The sequence below is a fragment of the Lactuca serriola genome, chromosome 2 (genome assembly GCF_051521515.1).
Source record: "Lactuca serriola cultivar US96UC23 chromosome 2, Lser_US96UC23_V15, whole genome shotgun sequence".
NCBI classification, from domain to species: Eukaryota; Viridiplantae; Streptophyta; class Magnoliopsida; order Asterales; family Asteraceae; genus Lactuca; species Lactuca serriola.
Genome location: NC_136409.1, coordinates 185,574,471 through 185,587,673, shown reverse-complemented (window position 1 = coordinate 185,587,673; position 13,203 = coordinate 185,574,471). Strand labels below are relative to the sequence as shown.

The 13,203-nt window shown below is 37.0% G+C and overlaps 1 protein-coding gene across 1 annotated transcript; it reads left to right on the top strand.

The window, feature by feature from the left end:
• The first annotated feature begins 804 nt into the window (after window positions 1-804).
• On the top strand, window positions 805-4,353 carry BARD1 (breast cancer associated RING 1). The gene is made up of 12 exons (XM_079025760.1): window positions 805-1,088; window positions 1,189-1,242; window positions 1,336-1,406; window positions 1,728-1,823; window positions 1,903-2,411; window positions 2,511-2,611; window positions 2,711-2,897; window positions 2,986-3,068; window positions 3,176-3,266; window positions 3,347-3,512; window positions 3,599-3,717; window positions 3,790-4,353. Exons 1-12 carry the CDS (start codon window positions 1,009-1,011, stop codon window positions 4,141-4,143), a joined length of 1,911 nt encoding a protein of 636 aa, XP_078881886.1. The 5' UTR covers window positions 805-1,008; the 3' UTR covers window positions 4,144-4,353.
• Window positions 4,354-13,203: the final 8,850 nt, after the last annotated feature.

Genomic DNA, 13,203 nt, shown 5'->3' with positions numbered 1-13,203 from the left:
CTAAGGTTTTTGAGGTTTAGGGGTTGGTAAGGAGGCTAGGGTTTGAGTCATAATGTTGTATTTATATGACTTAAACCTTAAAAATTAGGGTTTGGAGTATGCTTGCGTACGCACCTCCGCCTCCCTCCCCCCGCATCGAATGAAGCTCTACCCCCCCGCGTACACCAAGCTTACGCCCATCGTACGTCTTCGGGTAGCCCAATCCTATTAGCCCACTTGCTTAAGCCCACTCAATAATCCATTACTTATTCCATGGTCTAAACAAATAAACTGTAATTTTTTAAAAATAAATATTACCTCAAATGACGTGTGTTACAGATGGTCATTAGGAGAAACTGACCAATTTATTTATTAGTTTCCTACGATTTTTTTGTTAAAAATTATGGGACTAATTCGTTAACTTTTTTTAAAATATTGAAACATTTGTGTAGAAAACCTTAATAATAATAATATATAACTTAAAAAATCTTAAATGAATGTAATAAAAAGTTGAGAGAAGGATTCTTGAGGTTTCAAGGTAACATGATACAACAATGATAAGTTTTTTTGAATGAATTTATAAAAATAATTAAAATATTCAAATAATTACAAACATCGAAAAAAAAAGACAAAATAATATTTTCAAATTTAAAGACACAAAGTCACAAACCATTAAAGTTTCACTGTTTCAGGTTAAGGTGTAATTTGTTTGGATCGAATTTTGAAAAAAAAAAAAAAAAAAAACCATAAAAACCAAAATTCTGAATTATCAAGTTATTTTCTCAAAGTTGGACTTGGGAGTGCCTGGCGGGATTTTGGTCTCTAAAAAGATCGTGGAACAAAAACTTGAAAATAGGCGCCTCGTTTCAACCCCTCGGCGGCAGCTATCCCGCTATTTTTCACCCCCAAAAAACAGCTGATGCCACACCCTAAACCCCAATATATTTAAACTGCCCTAATTTTCTATCTCCTCTTCAAATCACATCACTATCATTACCTGCAGAAATTTACAGTAGGAGCTATAGCAAGATGGAAGAAGCTCAGAGGCTGCTCAATCCATGGGTGCTTCATCTCCAAAAACTCGGCCTCGAGCTCAAATGCCCCCTTTGGTCCGTTTCATTTCCGTATACCTTAGTTAGACCGATGTCTCTTTGAGCTACGGAATGCTGATTTTTGTTATTGCAATGTCTGTGACTGTTGTTTTTGCAGCCTTCAGTTGTTTAATCGACCGGTGTTATTACCTTGCAATCACATTTTCTGCAAGTAAGTTTACATTCTTTTTATTTTAGCACTTGTTCTCCTAACTTAAAGGACAAGACTACTAATTTCTTTGGCTCATCGTCGTTTTGAAAACAGTCTGTGTATGCCGAAAGCAGTGGAAACTGGGTCTGAGTGTCCATCTTGTAAACATCAGTATATCGATCGAGGTATGTAGGGAAAAAGGAAAACTTGGTTTGTCACGTGCCTATTTCTGTTTTCTTCTTTTTTCCGTTTTAATTCCAAAACATGGACTGCATTGTTCTTAGGAAAAACCTTGTTGTTTATACACAAATCGAAAGCTGGATGGAGATTCTAAATGGACATCTCTCAAAATGCTTCATTGAGACTGAACCGAATGCTGAATGTGCTAATTACTTTGATCTTTAAAAAGCAAATCACAAAAAGTCAGCGCATTTGTTAACATCAGGATGAAAAAATTTACTGCTTGTTTTCTGATTGGTTTAATATGTTTGTCCATCATCGTGCAGAGGTGAAGCCTGCGTCTTTCATGGAGAACATTGTAAACATCTATAGGGATATTGATCGTACCTTCAATGCAAATCTTTTTCGTCCTGTGCAATCTGGTAAGAAAAAAAACCTAGTAATTTACTTATTTTCGTTCATTCTTGGATTGGATTTACCTGATTTTTTTCTTTCCTGCAGATGTTACTCGGGTATCAGCACAGTCCCCTGCTTCTGTTAAGATCGATGTTAACAGTGATTCAAGAAATGAGAATGTTGAGATAGTACAATCTGGGAATTCTAGCAATGGGCAATCTACAACTTCACAAACTGTTAAACCCACTTTATTAAACACTCCTGCTGAAGAATTGGCCACTAGGGTTTTTAAAAAATGTGTTACCCCAGAAAGTGGACAGAAACAAAAGTTCAACATCACTGTTGATGATAAACCAAGTCTTTCTGATTCAACGGGACAGGTGGCGACTGAGAAGCAAATGGAGACTGAAAGACATTCACCAAAAAGACCAGTTGAAAATGATTCTTATGGGACAAATCTTGAGTCAAACACTAGATCCACCTCAGGAGCTAAAAGTCAAACTATTGAAGTCAAAAGACAAAAGAAAACAAGTGATGGGCTAAATGACACATCTGTTGTTTTGGATTCGAAAAGAAGTCCTTGTGCCTTTTGTAATTCTTCTGAAGAAACAGATGTGAGCTCTCAAGCAAAACTATTCACTTTTTCTAAAAGAGATAAAATCAAAATCTTGAAAGGTAAAACTTATGTTATTTTTTTTTTATATTTTGTGTAGGGGAGTGGACCATTGGTGTCTTATGCCCGAGGGAAGGAAGTAGTGGGTAATGTGGCTAACTTCTCTAAGGTTACACATGTTCATGAAAATTGTATTCAATGGTATGTCATTGACTTTTGAGTACTATAATCTCTACAATCTTCAACTAAATATTTTCAGTGGGAAGATTATGTACTTACATTTGATCTTTACAATTTCAGGGCTCCTAGGATTTACTTTAAGGATGGAATTATTCATAATTTAGAATCAGAAGTGGCAAGGGCTAGCAAACTGAAATGCTACAGCTGTGGTAAAAAAGGAGCTGTTCTTGGATGCTATATGAAGTCATGTAAAAAAACTTATCATGTGCCATGTGCATATTACAATTTTGAATGCAGATGGGATCAGGTAAGCTACCATTTATCCACATTTGGTTAAACTTGAATATCGTGTTATAAATTTTATCACAAGTTTTTTTAATTTATTCATTTTCTAGATTGCCTTTTTGATGCTTTGTCCAAATCATACACATATCAAATTTCCACATGAGAAGAAAATGAAGAAAAACACTGAAAAAGGGTATTAGTTTTATATTTTTATTGTTACTATGTTGTAACTACTCACATGGATATGTAGTATTCAGTATTCTCACTCCTTTTTATCTACTTTTTTTATTCTGATTGCAGAACATCTACACATATGAATCCTTGCACGACACAAGTGAAAGCTAAACAGAATTTGGTATTTTGTGGTTCAGCTCTATCTCCAGAAGAAAAGGTTGGTATAAAAAGCTGCTTTATTTTTGCCAAAGATGTATTTTTTTTATTATTTACTAATCTACAACTTTGAAAATGCAGTCATCTTTGATTGAATTTGCAAGAAGTAATGATTCAATAGTGTTGAGATACTGGAGACCTAATGTGACTCATGTCATTGCTGCCATAGATTCAAATGGTGCATGTACAAGAACATTGAAAGTCCTTATGGCCATTTTGAATGGGAAATGGATTGTTACAGTAGAATGTAAGGTTTCCAATCTTGACCATTTTACCCCTGGTGGTTGATGTTCTTGCTCTTGTGGTTTTATTGGTATCTTGTTATGTTTTCAGGGGTAAAAGCATGTGTGGAAGCTGGATGTCTTGTGAATGAAGAACCATATGAAGTCCATCTAGACACCCATGGATGTTCTGGTGGGCCCAAAGCTGGAAGGCTAAGAGTAAAAAATAATGTAAGACCACTTTTACGGTTTTACCCTTTTACATTCATGGTGTAAGGAGCTGAATATGATATCTTGTTGCAGGGTCCAATGCTTTTCAACAACTTGAAGTTCTACTTTGTTGGGGATTTTGTAAAAGCTTTCAAGAGTGATCTTTTAAACTTGGTGGCAACTGCTGGTGGCACAGTGGTTGAGGCAAAGGATCAGTTATTGTCAGGTAGTAATGGTGGAGATGAAGATGTGAAGTGGGAATGTGTGGTTGTTTACAATGCTGACCTTTCAGATCACTCTGAGTTTGATGATGAGGATTCTGTTAAGTTTCAAAGAATAGCTGTAGCTCAAGACATTGCTCAAGAATCTTGTTCTCAAATTGTTGGGCATACTTGGATTTTGGAGTCAATTGCTGGATGCTGTTTATTGCCTTTTACAAAGGTCTAATTTAGTTTTTTTGAGGTGTTTAAAAGTCATTTGCATACATGTTTTGTGGCCTATGTTTTTTGGCCACTATTTATTGTGTAGCATAGACTAGAGTTAAAATTATAAAAAACCCAATTTTTTTAAAATTATGTTTGAGGTTTTTAACCCTTTGGTTTGTTGGATGAAATGAAGCAATAAAGGAATAAAATGAAAAAACAAAGGATTATGCTATTATCTTTCTTGCAACTTGTTTTGCCATTTGGTTGAACGGCTGATTATGTTTAGCTAGTTTGCCATTGAATGTTTTGTGCATTATATTTGAATGGACTCCATACTTCAAACTATAAATATTTCACAGATTAATCTAAGAGCATTGGTGTTTGATTCATTGTTTTAAGTAGGGTTTTGTTTCAGCTATGTTGAAGATTATTTATGTTGAACCAAATGGCAAAACTATAAATATATATCAGGGAGGTGGTTTCTCATCATGGGGTTCTAGTTTCAGTGGTCTCTGACCGTGATGTCTGTTTCACCTCCAGTTTTTGGAGAAAGTTTCATGAGGAGTTGGGTACTCAGTTACATTTCAGGACAACATATCACCCCAAGACAGAGCGAGCGGACTATTAAGATGCTTGAGGATATGCTCAGGGCATGTGTGTTATATTTTGGCGGGATTTAGGACACTTATCTTCCATTGACCAAGTTTTCTTACAACAAAAATTATCATGCCAATACTGATCGACATCCCTTCGAGATGTTTTACGGGAGGAAGTGTCAGATCTGGGTTTGTTGGGGAGAGGTCGGACATCGACTTATGGGGAGTACTCAAGACTAATGAGTTGATACAACAAGTGCACAATCGATTGCAGACCATACAGGGTTGCCAGAAGAGTTATGCCGATCGGCGATGTTCGGACCTCGAGTTCCAGGTGATAGACCTTATACTTCTGAAGGTGTCACATAGAAGGGTGTCATCTATTGGATTTTATTTCAAAGTTAGTTTCATAAATTAGTAAAATGGCAAACGAAAGACTTGTGATTTTCGAAAATAACATAACAAGTTACACCGACTAAGGATCATCTTGCAAGTTGTAGAAAGATTAATCAAGCACCAAAGAAGAACATGAAGAAATAACAACCTTTGCAGTTCTTTGGGTCCTCTTGGGGGGCTTGGAAGTTGATGAAGAATGTAAAACCTTTGAGACACTAACAAGTTGCTAACTTGATTTAAGATGCTAGTCTTCTATAAAACTCTTAACCTCTTAAGCTTTATGTTCTTATCAAAATAAGGACTTAAAGAGAGAAAAGGAGATGCAAATAATCTTCAAATGGGATGAACAAATGGAGAGAGTATCCAACCTCTTTCCATGTTATGGTTTTAGCATGTATCATATAAGAAAGTGTAACACCATAAATTTCAAAACAATTTTTCGCATTTTATACAAAACACAATTCATTCAATATTCATAAAAAGATCATTGTTTTTAAACTCGAATTAGTAGCATATAAAAATCCCAAGATCTCATAACATAAAAATCCCATGTGTGTACTGATCAGGCCGGCGCCTTCCTGCGATCCTCACCAGTACCTGAAACAAATAACACTAAACACTGTAACACAAAGCTTAGTGAGTTCCCCAAAATACCACACATAACACATATTAGCCACTCGAGGCTATAACTCTGTGGGTCCGTGGACCCTACTCTGTGAACCCTCTGGTTCTAACTTTGTGAACCTTCCGGTTCCAACTCTATAAACATGCACAACATAAATCACATAGAAATAATGCAGTACAACACATAACATACATATAGCATACAAATACTCTGTCACATAACTCTGATTAGCTACTCAAGGTAAGGTATAGTGAGAAGACTCACCTTGCGTATCTCGGTAACTCGTAAATCCCTGAAATCACTAGTGCTCGATCTCCCGAGCTATAGTCCTCCTATAACACAATACATCTCTAATTAACACTTTCCCAACTAAGGTTGACTAACCCTATCAAGTCAACACCGGTCAACTCTGGTCAATGGTTAACGGTCAACTCAACTCGCCGAGTCTCTACGGGGACCCGATTCCTCTGAGTCCCTTCTGACTCACCGAGTCACTCACCCAACTCGGTTACTCAACCCCTGGTTCGAAATCATTGAACAACCCGCACCAACTCGTCGAGTCTGGAAATGGACTCGGCGAGTGCATTCCATGCACAACCCCAAACGACCTTCTAAGGTCAGATCTGCTCCACTAACTCATAGATCCAGTCCTTCCAAGCTTATTTATCACTTAAAGTTCATGTCTTGGCGCTCATAACACACCTAATGACTCGTAAATGGTGTTTTGACCTCAAGCACCAAGATCCCAAACCAAAACCTCCATGGATTCATAAAAAGCTTGGACAAAGGGACACTCTGGACCTCCAAGGGTCCAGATCCAGAACCTAACTCGCTTAAGGGACCAAGGAAGCACTAGATCTAACCACAAAAGGGCTCAATAAGCCCTAAATCAACATGAACGCCACCTTAAGAGAAAATGGTTCGAAAATAGTACCTCAAACGTGATGATCTGGACCTCAGATCTTCAGGAAGTTGATCCTCTTGTTTCCCCTTGGCTATAGCTTCCTTTCCATTGCTAGATAACACCTCCAAGGTCAACAATGGCTCCTTCTCTCACTCTAAACGCTCAAGCTCACTAGGGTTTCGCTCTGGGGACTGGTGAACACAAATGACGACCATAAGGCCCTTTAAATAGGCCCCAAACCCGAGAAATTAGGGTTTCATTAAACAGCGCAGACTCGCCGAGTCCACCAATGCGACTCGTCGAGTCCGGTCATTAATCCGGGTGAGAAATCGCGTCTCTACTCGGCGAGTCTACGCACCAACTCGCCGAGTTATTCCACAAAACTCAAAATAAAATGAATAAATATAATACCTGAAATTCTGGATGTTACAGAAAGTTTAAATCCTCACTTAATAAAGCTAATCCTTGGACCATAAGTCCTTAACACTTTAAGAACCCATGCACCTAAGCCTAAGTGTTCCCCATGCTTTAAGCCATACCATACTTTTTGAATAAACAAGTCAAAAGACCATCCTCCTTGTCTCTTAAAGGAGTTTCAGCCATAGGACACAAAAAGAAGACAAAACCTTCATATATATTATAAACCAAATTTATAAAATATAAAATTTAACTTCTTGGTAAAAGACAAAAGAATTTATCTAGTCCAAAATGTTGTACATGACTTATTAATTCATACCATAGGAATTATGTAACGTTACTTGCTAATGAAAATTATTATTTTCTTGATATAAATAATTTCCAATTTAATTATAAGAGTTTATTGAATACTTATTAAAACCAATTTCTAATAAATAATCAATTATATAAAGTTGTTAGTGTGACCCATTAGTATCATATGTTAATTTGAAATATCACTTTAATACGATTCTTGAGCATACTAGAACTTTCAATCTCCTACTTGCGCAAGATTCATATTAGACTGATATAGATAGTGGTTAACATCTAGCAACATTTCACTGCCCCCATCAACATACAACTTTGTGTCATTCTATTAACACCCAATTTCCAAAAATCTCAAAGATATAATTGGTGTATAAGGTAAGTATATCAGTTATCCCTTTGTCACAGACATCATGTTGAACATGAGATACATATCACAATCAATCTCATCTGGTATTCAACTTTTGGTAAGACGCCTTAGATGTTTAACTCTCAACACATAAAAGGAGCTAATCCTATCTTTACTACATAAACCTCTTGCATAGTTCACACCATATCGGAAAATGGATTTTATAACTTCTCGGTTAAGGACCAACATTTGACCATATCAAAGCACAACACTCCCTATACTTAGGTCCCACTATGTATCTCAGGTGTTAAGGATACAAAGATACTACCTTTTAATCAAGTATCACTCATGATAGCGATCCATGAAATGATCTTGATACGGGTCAGTTCAATACTGGTTCTTTGACATGTATCTATGAAATTTGGTTACAACTGCTTGCCTACTTTCATCCGGTGAGAGTTAAATAATCCAATTTATATTAGTCTTACTTCATAATTGCTCCCACAATTATAACCAACTATTAACTTTTAGAATAATAACGTTATTCATTGATTAAACATGTTAATGTAGAACAAAACAAGCATTGATTTTATGATCATATCCCGGTATATCAAAATGTTATATAATAGCTGTTGTCACAATGTTTCAATATCCAAATACTGAATCCAAATCAAAATCTCATTTCTAGAATAATAAAGTTTACAGCTAAAGTGTAACCATTCATACTTAGCTCAAAATAAGGACTTTATTAATGTGTCGACTAAACTTAATTTGTGTGAATTCTACGAATACTATCATCTCCATATCATAATTTACTCTGGGTATAGATAAATATCTTGAAGAATATGATTAATGTTATTTCATGACATAGAGTCTCTTAGCTTGATTAAGTATACTCTCGAAGCCACAAAGATTTCTATGTGATTGGTGGTTGTCGAGGCCAACAAAATTAATAACCCTAAATCTTGCACACTAAAATAGTGTATAGCGGTAAAAGGGATCGTATCCACGAAGATTGGTTCAATTTTATAACTCTATGAAAATATCTTTGTAAAAATACTTGTAAAAGTAACAATAAATTAAAAATGGGGGGTTTGGTCTTTTGAAATACTTGAAATAAACTAGGATTAAACTAAGGTTTAACTAGACAATTTCAACAAAAACAAGAGTTTGATGTAAAATCAATAAGAGAAAGATGGTTGACTTAAGATTTCCTCATTTTGACTTTTTGATGAACATATCATTAGAATCCAATGGTAGAATACTTGTTTTAAATCCTTAATTTGGCTATAGTAATCCAAGAGGCTTGAGATTACCTAGACTTTTCTTAGTTTTTGAAATGGTTAGAGAAGCTCATAACAATTTCCTTAGTCAAAGTCACAATTTCTATTAAGCATGTAATTCGTGAAAGTCAACTAGCATTAAGAACTAAAAAGTCACCAAATCCAAAAGGAGTCAAATGCTTTCACTACCATGTTGGAGGAAATGTTTTCATGATTGTGTGAAGCAAAACTAACACAAAAATCATATGTTGCTTGCTATTTTGAGGATCTTTTACTTAATCAAGAAATTAGCCAACTATCACCACAATCACATTTAAACTCATGAATAAAAACATATAAGTAGTGATAATATGTTAAAACACAAAACATTCGATAAAGATTCAAGAACAAGTTTATGGATTCTTCAACATTCAACAACTAGTCAAAAGATTTCACCAAAGTCAACCAATTTTGGCTTAGCCTAACATGGCTAAACACAAGAAAACAAAGTTAGAAAAGATTGTACCAAACATTTAACAAGAATCAAGAGGTGAAAAGATGATGTTATTGAAGTGTTCTTGGCCTTCAAAAGTCTTCCAAACTCCACAGAAAATGCTCCAAAATCGGATGTCCAATATAATGCTAAAGTGGCACACCAACCTTCCGAATATAGAGCTCCAAACAAAATCCCGAAAATGCCCCTGCAGGAATCCACGTGGGCCGCATGGAAACCTTACGCGGTCTGTGTAAGATGACGGGGTTTTGGCCTTCTACAAGTGTTGGGCCTTCACAACTTAGCCTATTTGCCCAGCTTGAGCCCGATCAGTTCCTAGCCCATTTTTCTTCAAGATTTCTTCAGTTTGAGCCCAATTTGTCTTCTCCAAATCACTCATAGCTTCTGTAAACGTCCGATTATCAATCTCCGCACACTCGAAAATTCTCCTGCATCTTGCAAATTTAAAGTTCAATTCTTCCATGCATTCAAGTAATTGACAAGCCTACTCCATGATTCACCTCCATAGCCATCAAGCCCAAAATCCTTGTTGTCCTCCAAGTCCAATCGCCTCCCAAAGATTCCGCTCCGCTAGTCTCCAAAAATCTTCAATTATGCCTAGGAAACTAGAAAGTATCCGAAATGGTCATAAAATAACAAAAAGAAAATATGCATGGAAATTAACTAAAATGCGAATGAAATGTGCTAAAATAAACTATAAAAAAGAAGTAAATAAAATTTTGCAGAACAAGGAAATACCTTTGGTGAAGGTGCAGTGGGAACATCAGAGGGGATCCAAGTGGACATGGGAGCCGGAGGCAGAGATGCGCGAGCACTACCCAACGTTGTTTATTCCAGAGGACTTCGAGGGCGAAGTCTAGTTCAAGTGGGGGAGAATTGTAATGCCCCGATTCTCAGGTATGGATCTAAATAAAGAATTTCTTTAGTTTTAAGTCATACTCTACGAGTTAAGGCTTCCCTACTCGTCGAGTAGCAGCGAAGTGGGATCGCGAATTTAGTGACCTACTCGCCGAGTCCACAAAGGGACTCAATGAGTAGGAGCTGGCAGATGAAACCTTAAATTTCAGGGCATTTCACCCTATTTAAAGGATCATTGGCCATCCCCTAGCCTCCCCTTCATTGCCTCTTGTCCTTCTAAAGCCCTAATCGTGTGTGAGCTCATCTTGTGCATTCTTAAGCTTGAAGGAGGATTTTCTTGGAGAGAAAAGAGCTTGGAGATCAAGCATTCAGAAGCAAGGAGCTTGAAGGACCTAAGATCTATTATAGTTAGCATCTTCTGGAAGGTATAAATCGTTACCCTAACCTCATTCATTATATTGGGCAACTTCTAGGGTTTTCATAATATGTTTGGAAGCTACTCTTCTTTGCAATCTTATATCTGAAGTTGTAACTTCAGAACTGAGCTCCTTTGGGCTTCTTAGTACATAAAGTTTCCAGCTTGTGCAAGGATGAGACTCTCCCAAGGTGTAAAACTCCATTGGAAGCTTAGATTGGTCATTTAAAGCCTTTAGAACCTTGCATGTGCGTAAAGTTTGCAACTTTACGTGATAAACATGCCTTAGAAGCTTGGATCTGTAATTTGGAGCCTTGCCATGGCTTAAAAAGCGTCTGCATGGATGGAGGTCTGCGAGGACTCGACGAGTTGGATGAACAACTCGACGAGCCCGATGAATTTGGCCGTGAACTCGACGAGTTGATGAACAAATCGACGAGTCCGTTGAAGTTTGCCTTGAACTCGAGGAGTCGTTAGTAAACTCGGCGAGTCGACTAAGGTTCCCCCGATTCTTGGACACATATGAGCTCGGCGAGTTAAAGGAGAACTCGACGAGCCAGTCAAGGATTTCACGACTTCTCGAGTTCAGGAAGGACTCGACGAGCCGGTGAACTGCACTCGATGAGTCGAGTCAACATGGATGTTGACTTTGACTGTGGGCGTTGACTTTGACCAAGAGTTGACCAGATGACTTCTGAGGGTATTCTGATAATTTGGAAACTTATGAAAAAGGGTCTTTATGGCATTTATAGGTAGTGAAGTTCGTGTTGGTGATTCGGGAGTTGAAGCTTTCTAGTTTCTGACGTTAGTTGCGAGGTGAGTTATCCTCACTATACTAAGGGGTCTAAGGCACCAAGGCCAGCCCATTGGATTTGATATCCTAGTAGTTATTGATATGTTGAGTTTGAGTTAGTGATGTATGCCAGTTGATATTGATGGGTTTTGGTCATAAGACATCCTAAGTGCTCATACGAACCCTAAAGCTTGGATCTAGGTTTCTCTATTGTACATACTTTGAATCCAAGACTTGAACCCTAATTCTAGCATATGGAAATCAGAATTCACATGTAAATAGGTTTAAGAACATACCTTGATTGTTATGTAGCAATAACAATCCAATTCCTCCTTGAATTGACCTTGGAAAGCAGAGAGTCACAAGTGTCACTCCTCTAATGGCTTACAAACACCATAAGCAAGTGGAGAAGGTATAAGGAGAGAGGAGGGAGGTTAGAATTCGTATTTGGGACTTCTTGGGAAGGGATACACGAATTCATGACCTTGGGGTTGTTTATATAGGTGTAGAGATAGGGTTTCAGTCATTATCCTTATCTAGTTGATTATCCATTAAGCAACCAATAAGATAATCCTTGAATCCTTATCATACTCAAATTCTAAGGCTTTCCAACCTTAAATTCGTTCACCACCCTTATAAGATAATCCTTACCTTATTTTGTAACTATCTCATAATTACAAATCAGCCCCTCAAGTTTAATTAATTACACTTGATCACAAAATTAATTCTCAATTAATTATTGACCAATATTAATTAAACAAATATGATTTCTCCTTTAATATATTATTCTTATAACATATTAATAAATCATATTATCCTCTCTTTCTTTATTCATTTCTCCAATCAAGTTGCTTTGGTGAAGGCAACCCAAAAGGACCATGCACCATCGGGTCAAGTACATACCAAAATAGTTATGGACTTAGACACTAATCCAACAGTCTCCCACTTGGATAAGTCTAATAACTATTCTGCGTATGACTTCGGATCCCAATCTGCAATCGTAGCTTTCCAAAGCCGCTGTCAACTCTGATCATATCAAATACGCGTGTCCTTAGATAAGGGATCATATATTCCTCCATTCTAGATATCATATGAGAAATGATTTCAAATCGTTCTCTTTGTACTCTATCTCGATTCCGATTTATGACGACTGACTAATTGAACAAATCAAATTAGCCCTAGCCCGGCCGAGCATTTACGTTTGTCATCACTAAACCATCGAGGGGCCCAAAGATATCGCTTTTATCCTACTTTGGATAAAAGGAACGGATAAACTTTGATACAATGCTTGCTTGTACTCACGCACCGAATCACACACAACAATATGTTTTATAACACCAAGTTACTGGTGCGTTTACATATTATCAATGTGTAACCGATTTGCAAGATACAACTCACACATCTCGGTTTCAAGAATATAAGATGTTATCGTCTCACTAATCACTCGTGATACAATTCATGGAGTGATCCAAGTGAGCGTGGGTCTAATCCAATGCTCAAATCACATTCATAAGCACTCATGAACGTTGCAGCAAACATTTGCTTATGTCTAATACTCTTTTAGACAATCCACACACCAATTCACGACAGTCTTCATTCATACCTACTTCCAACATATGAATGACTGTGGCCCGTTTGAATAATTCGATT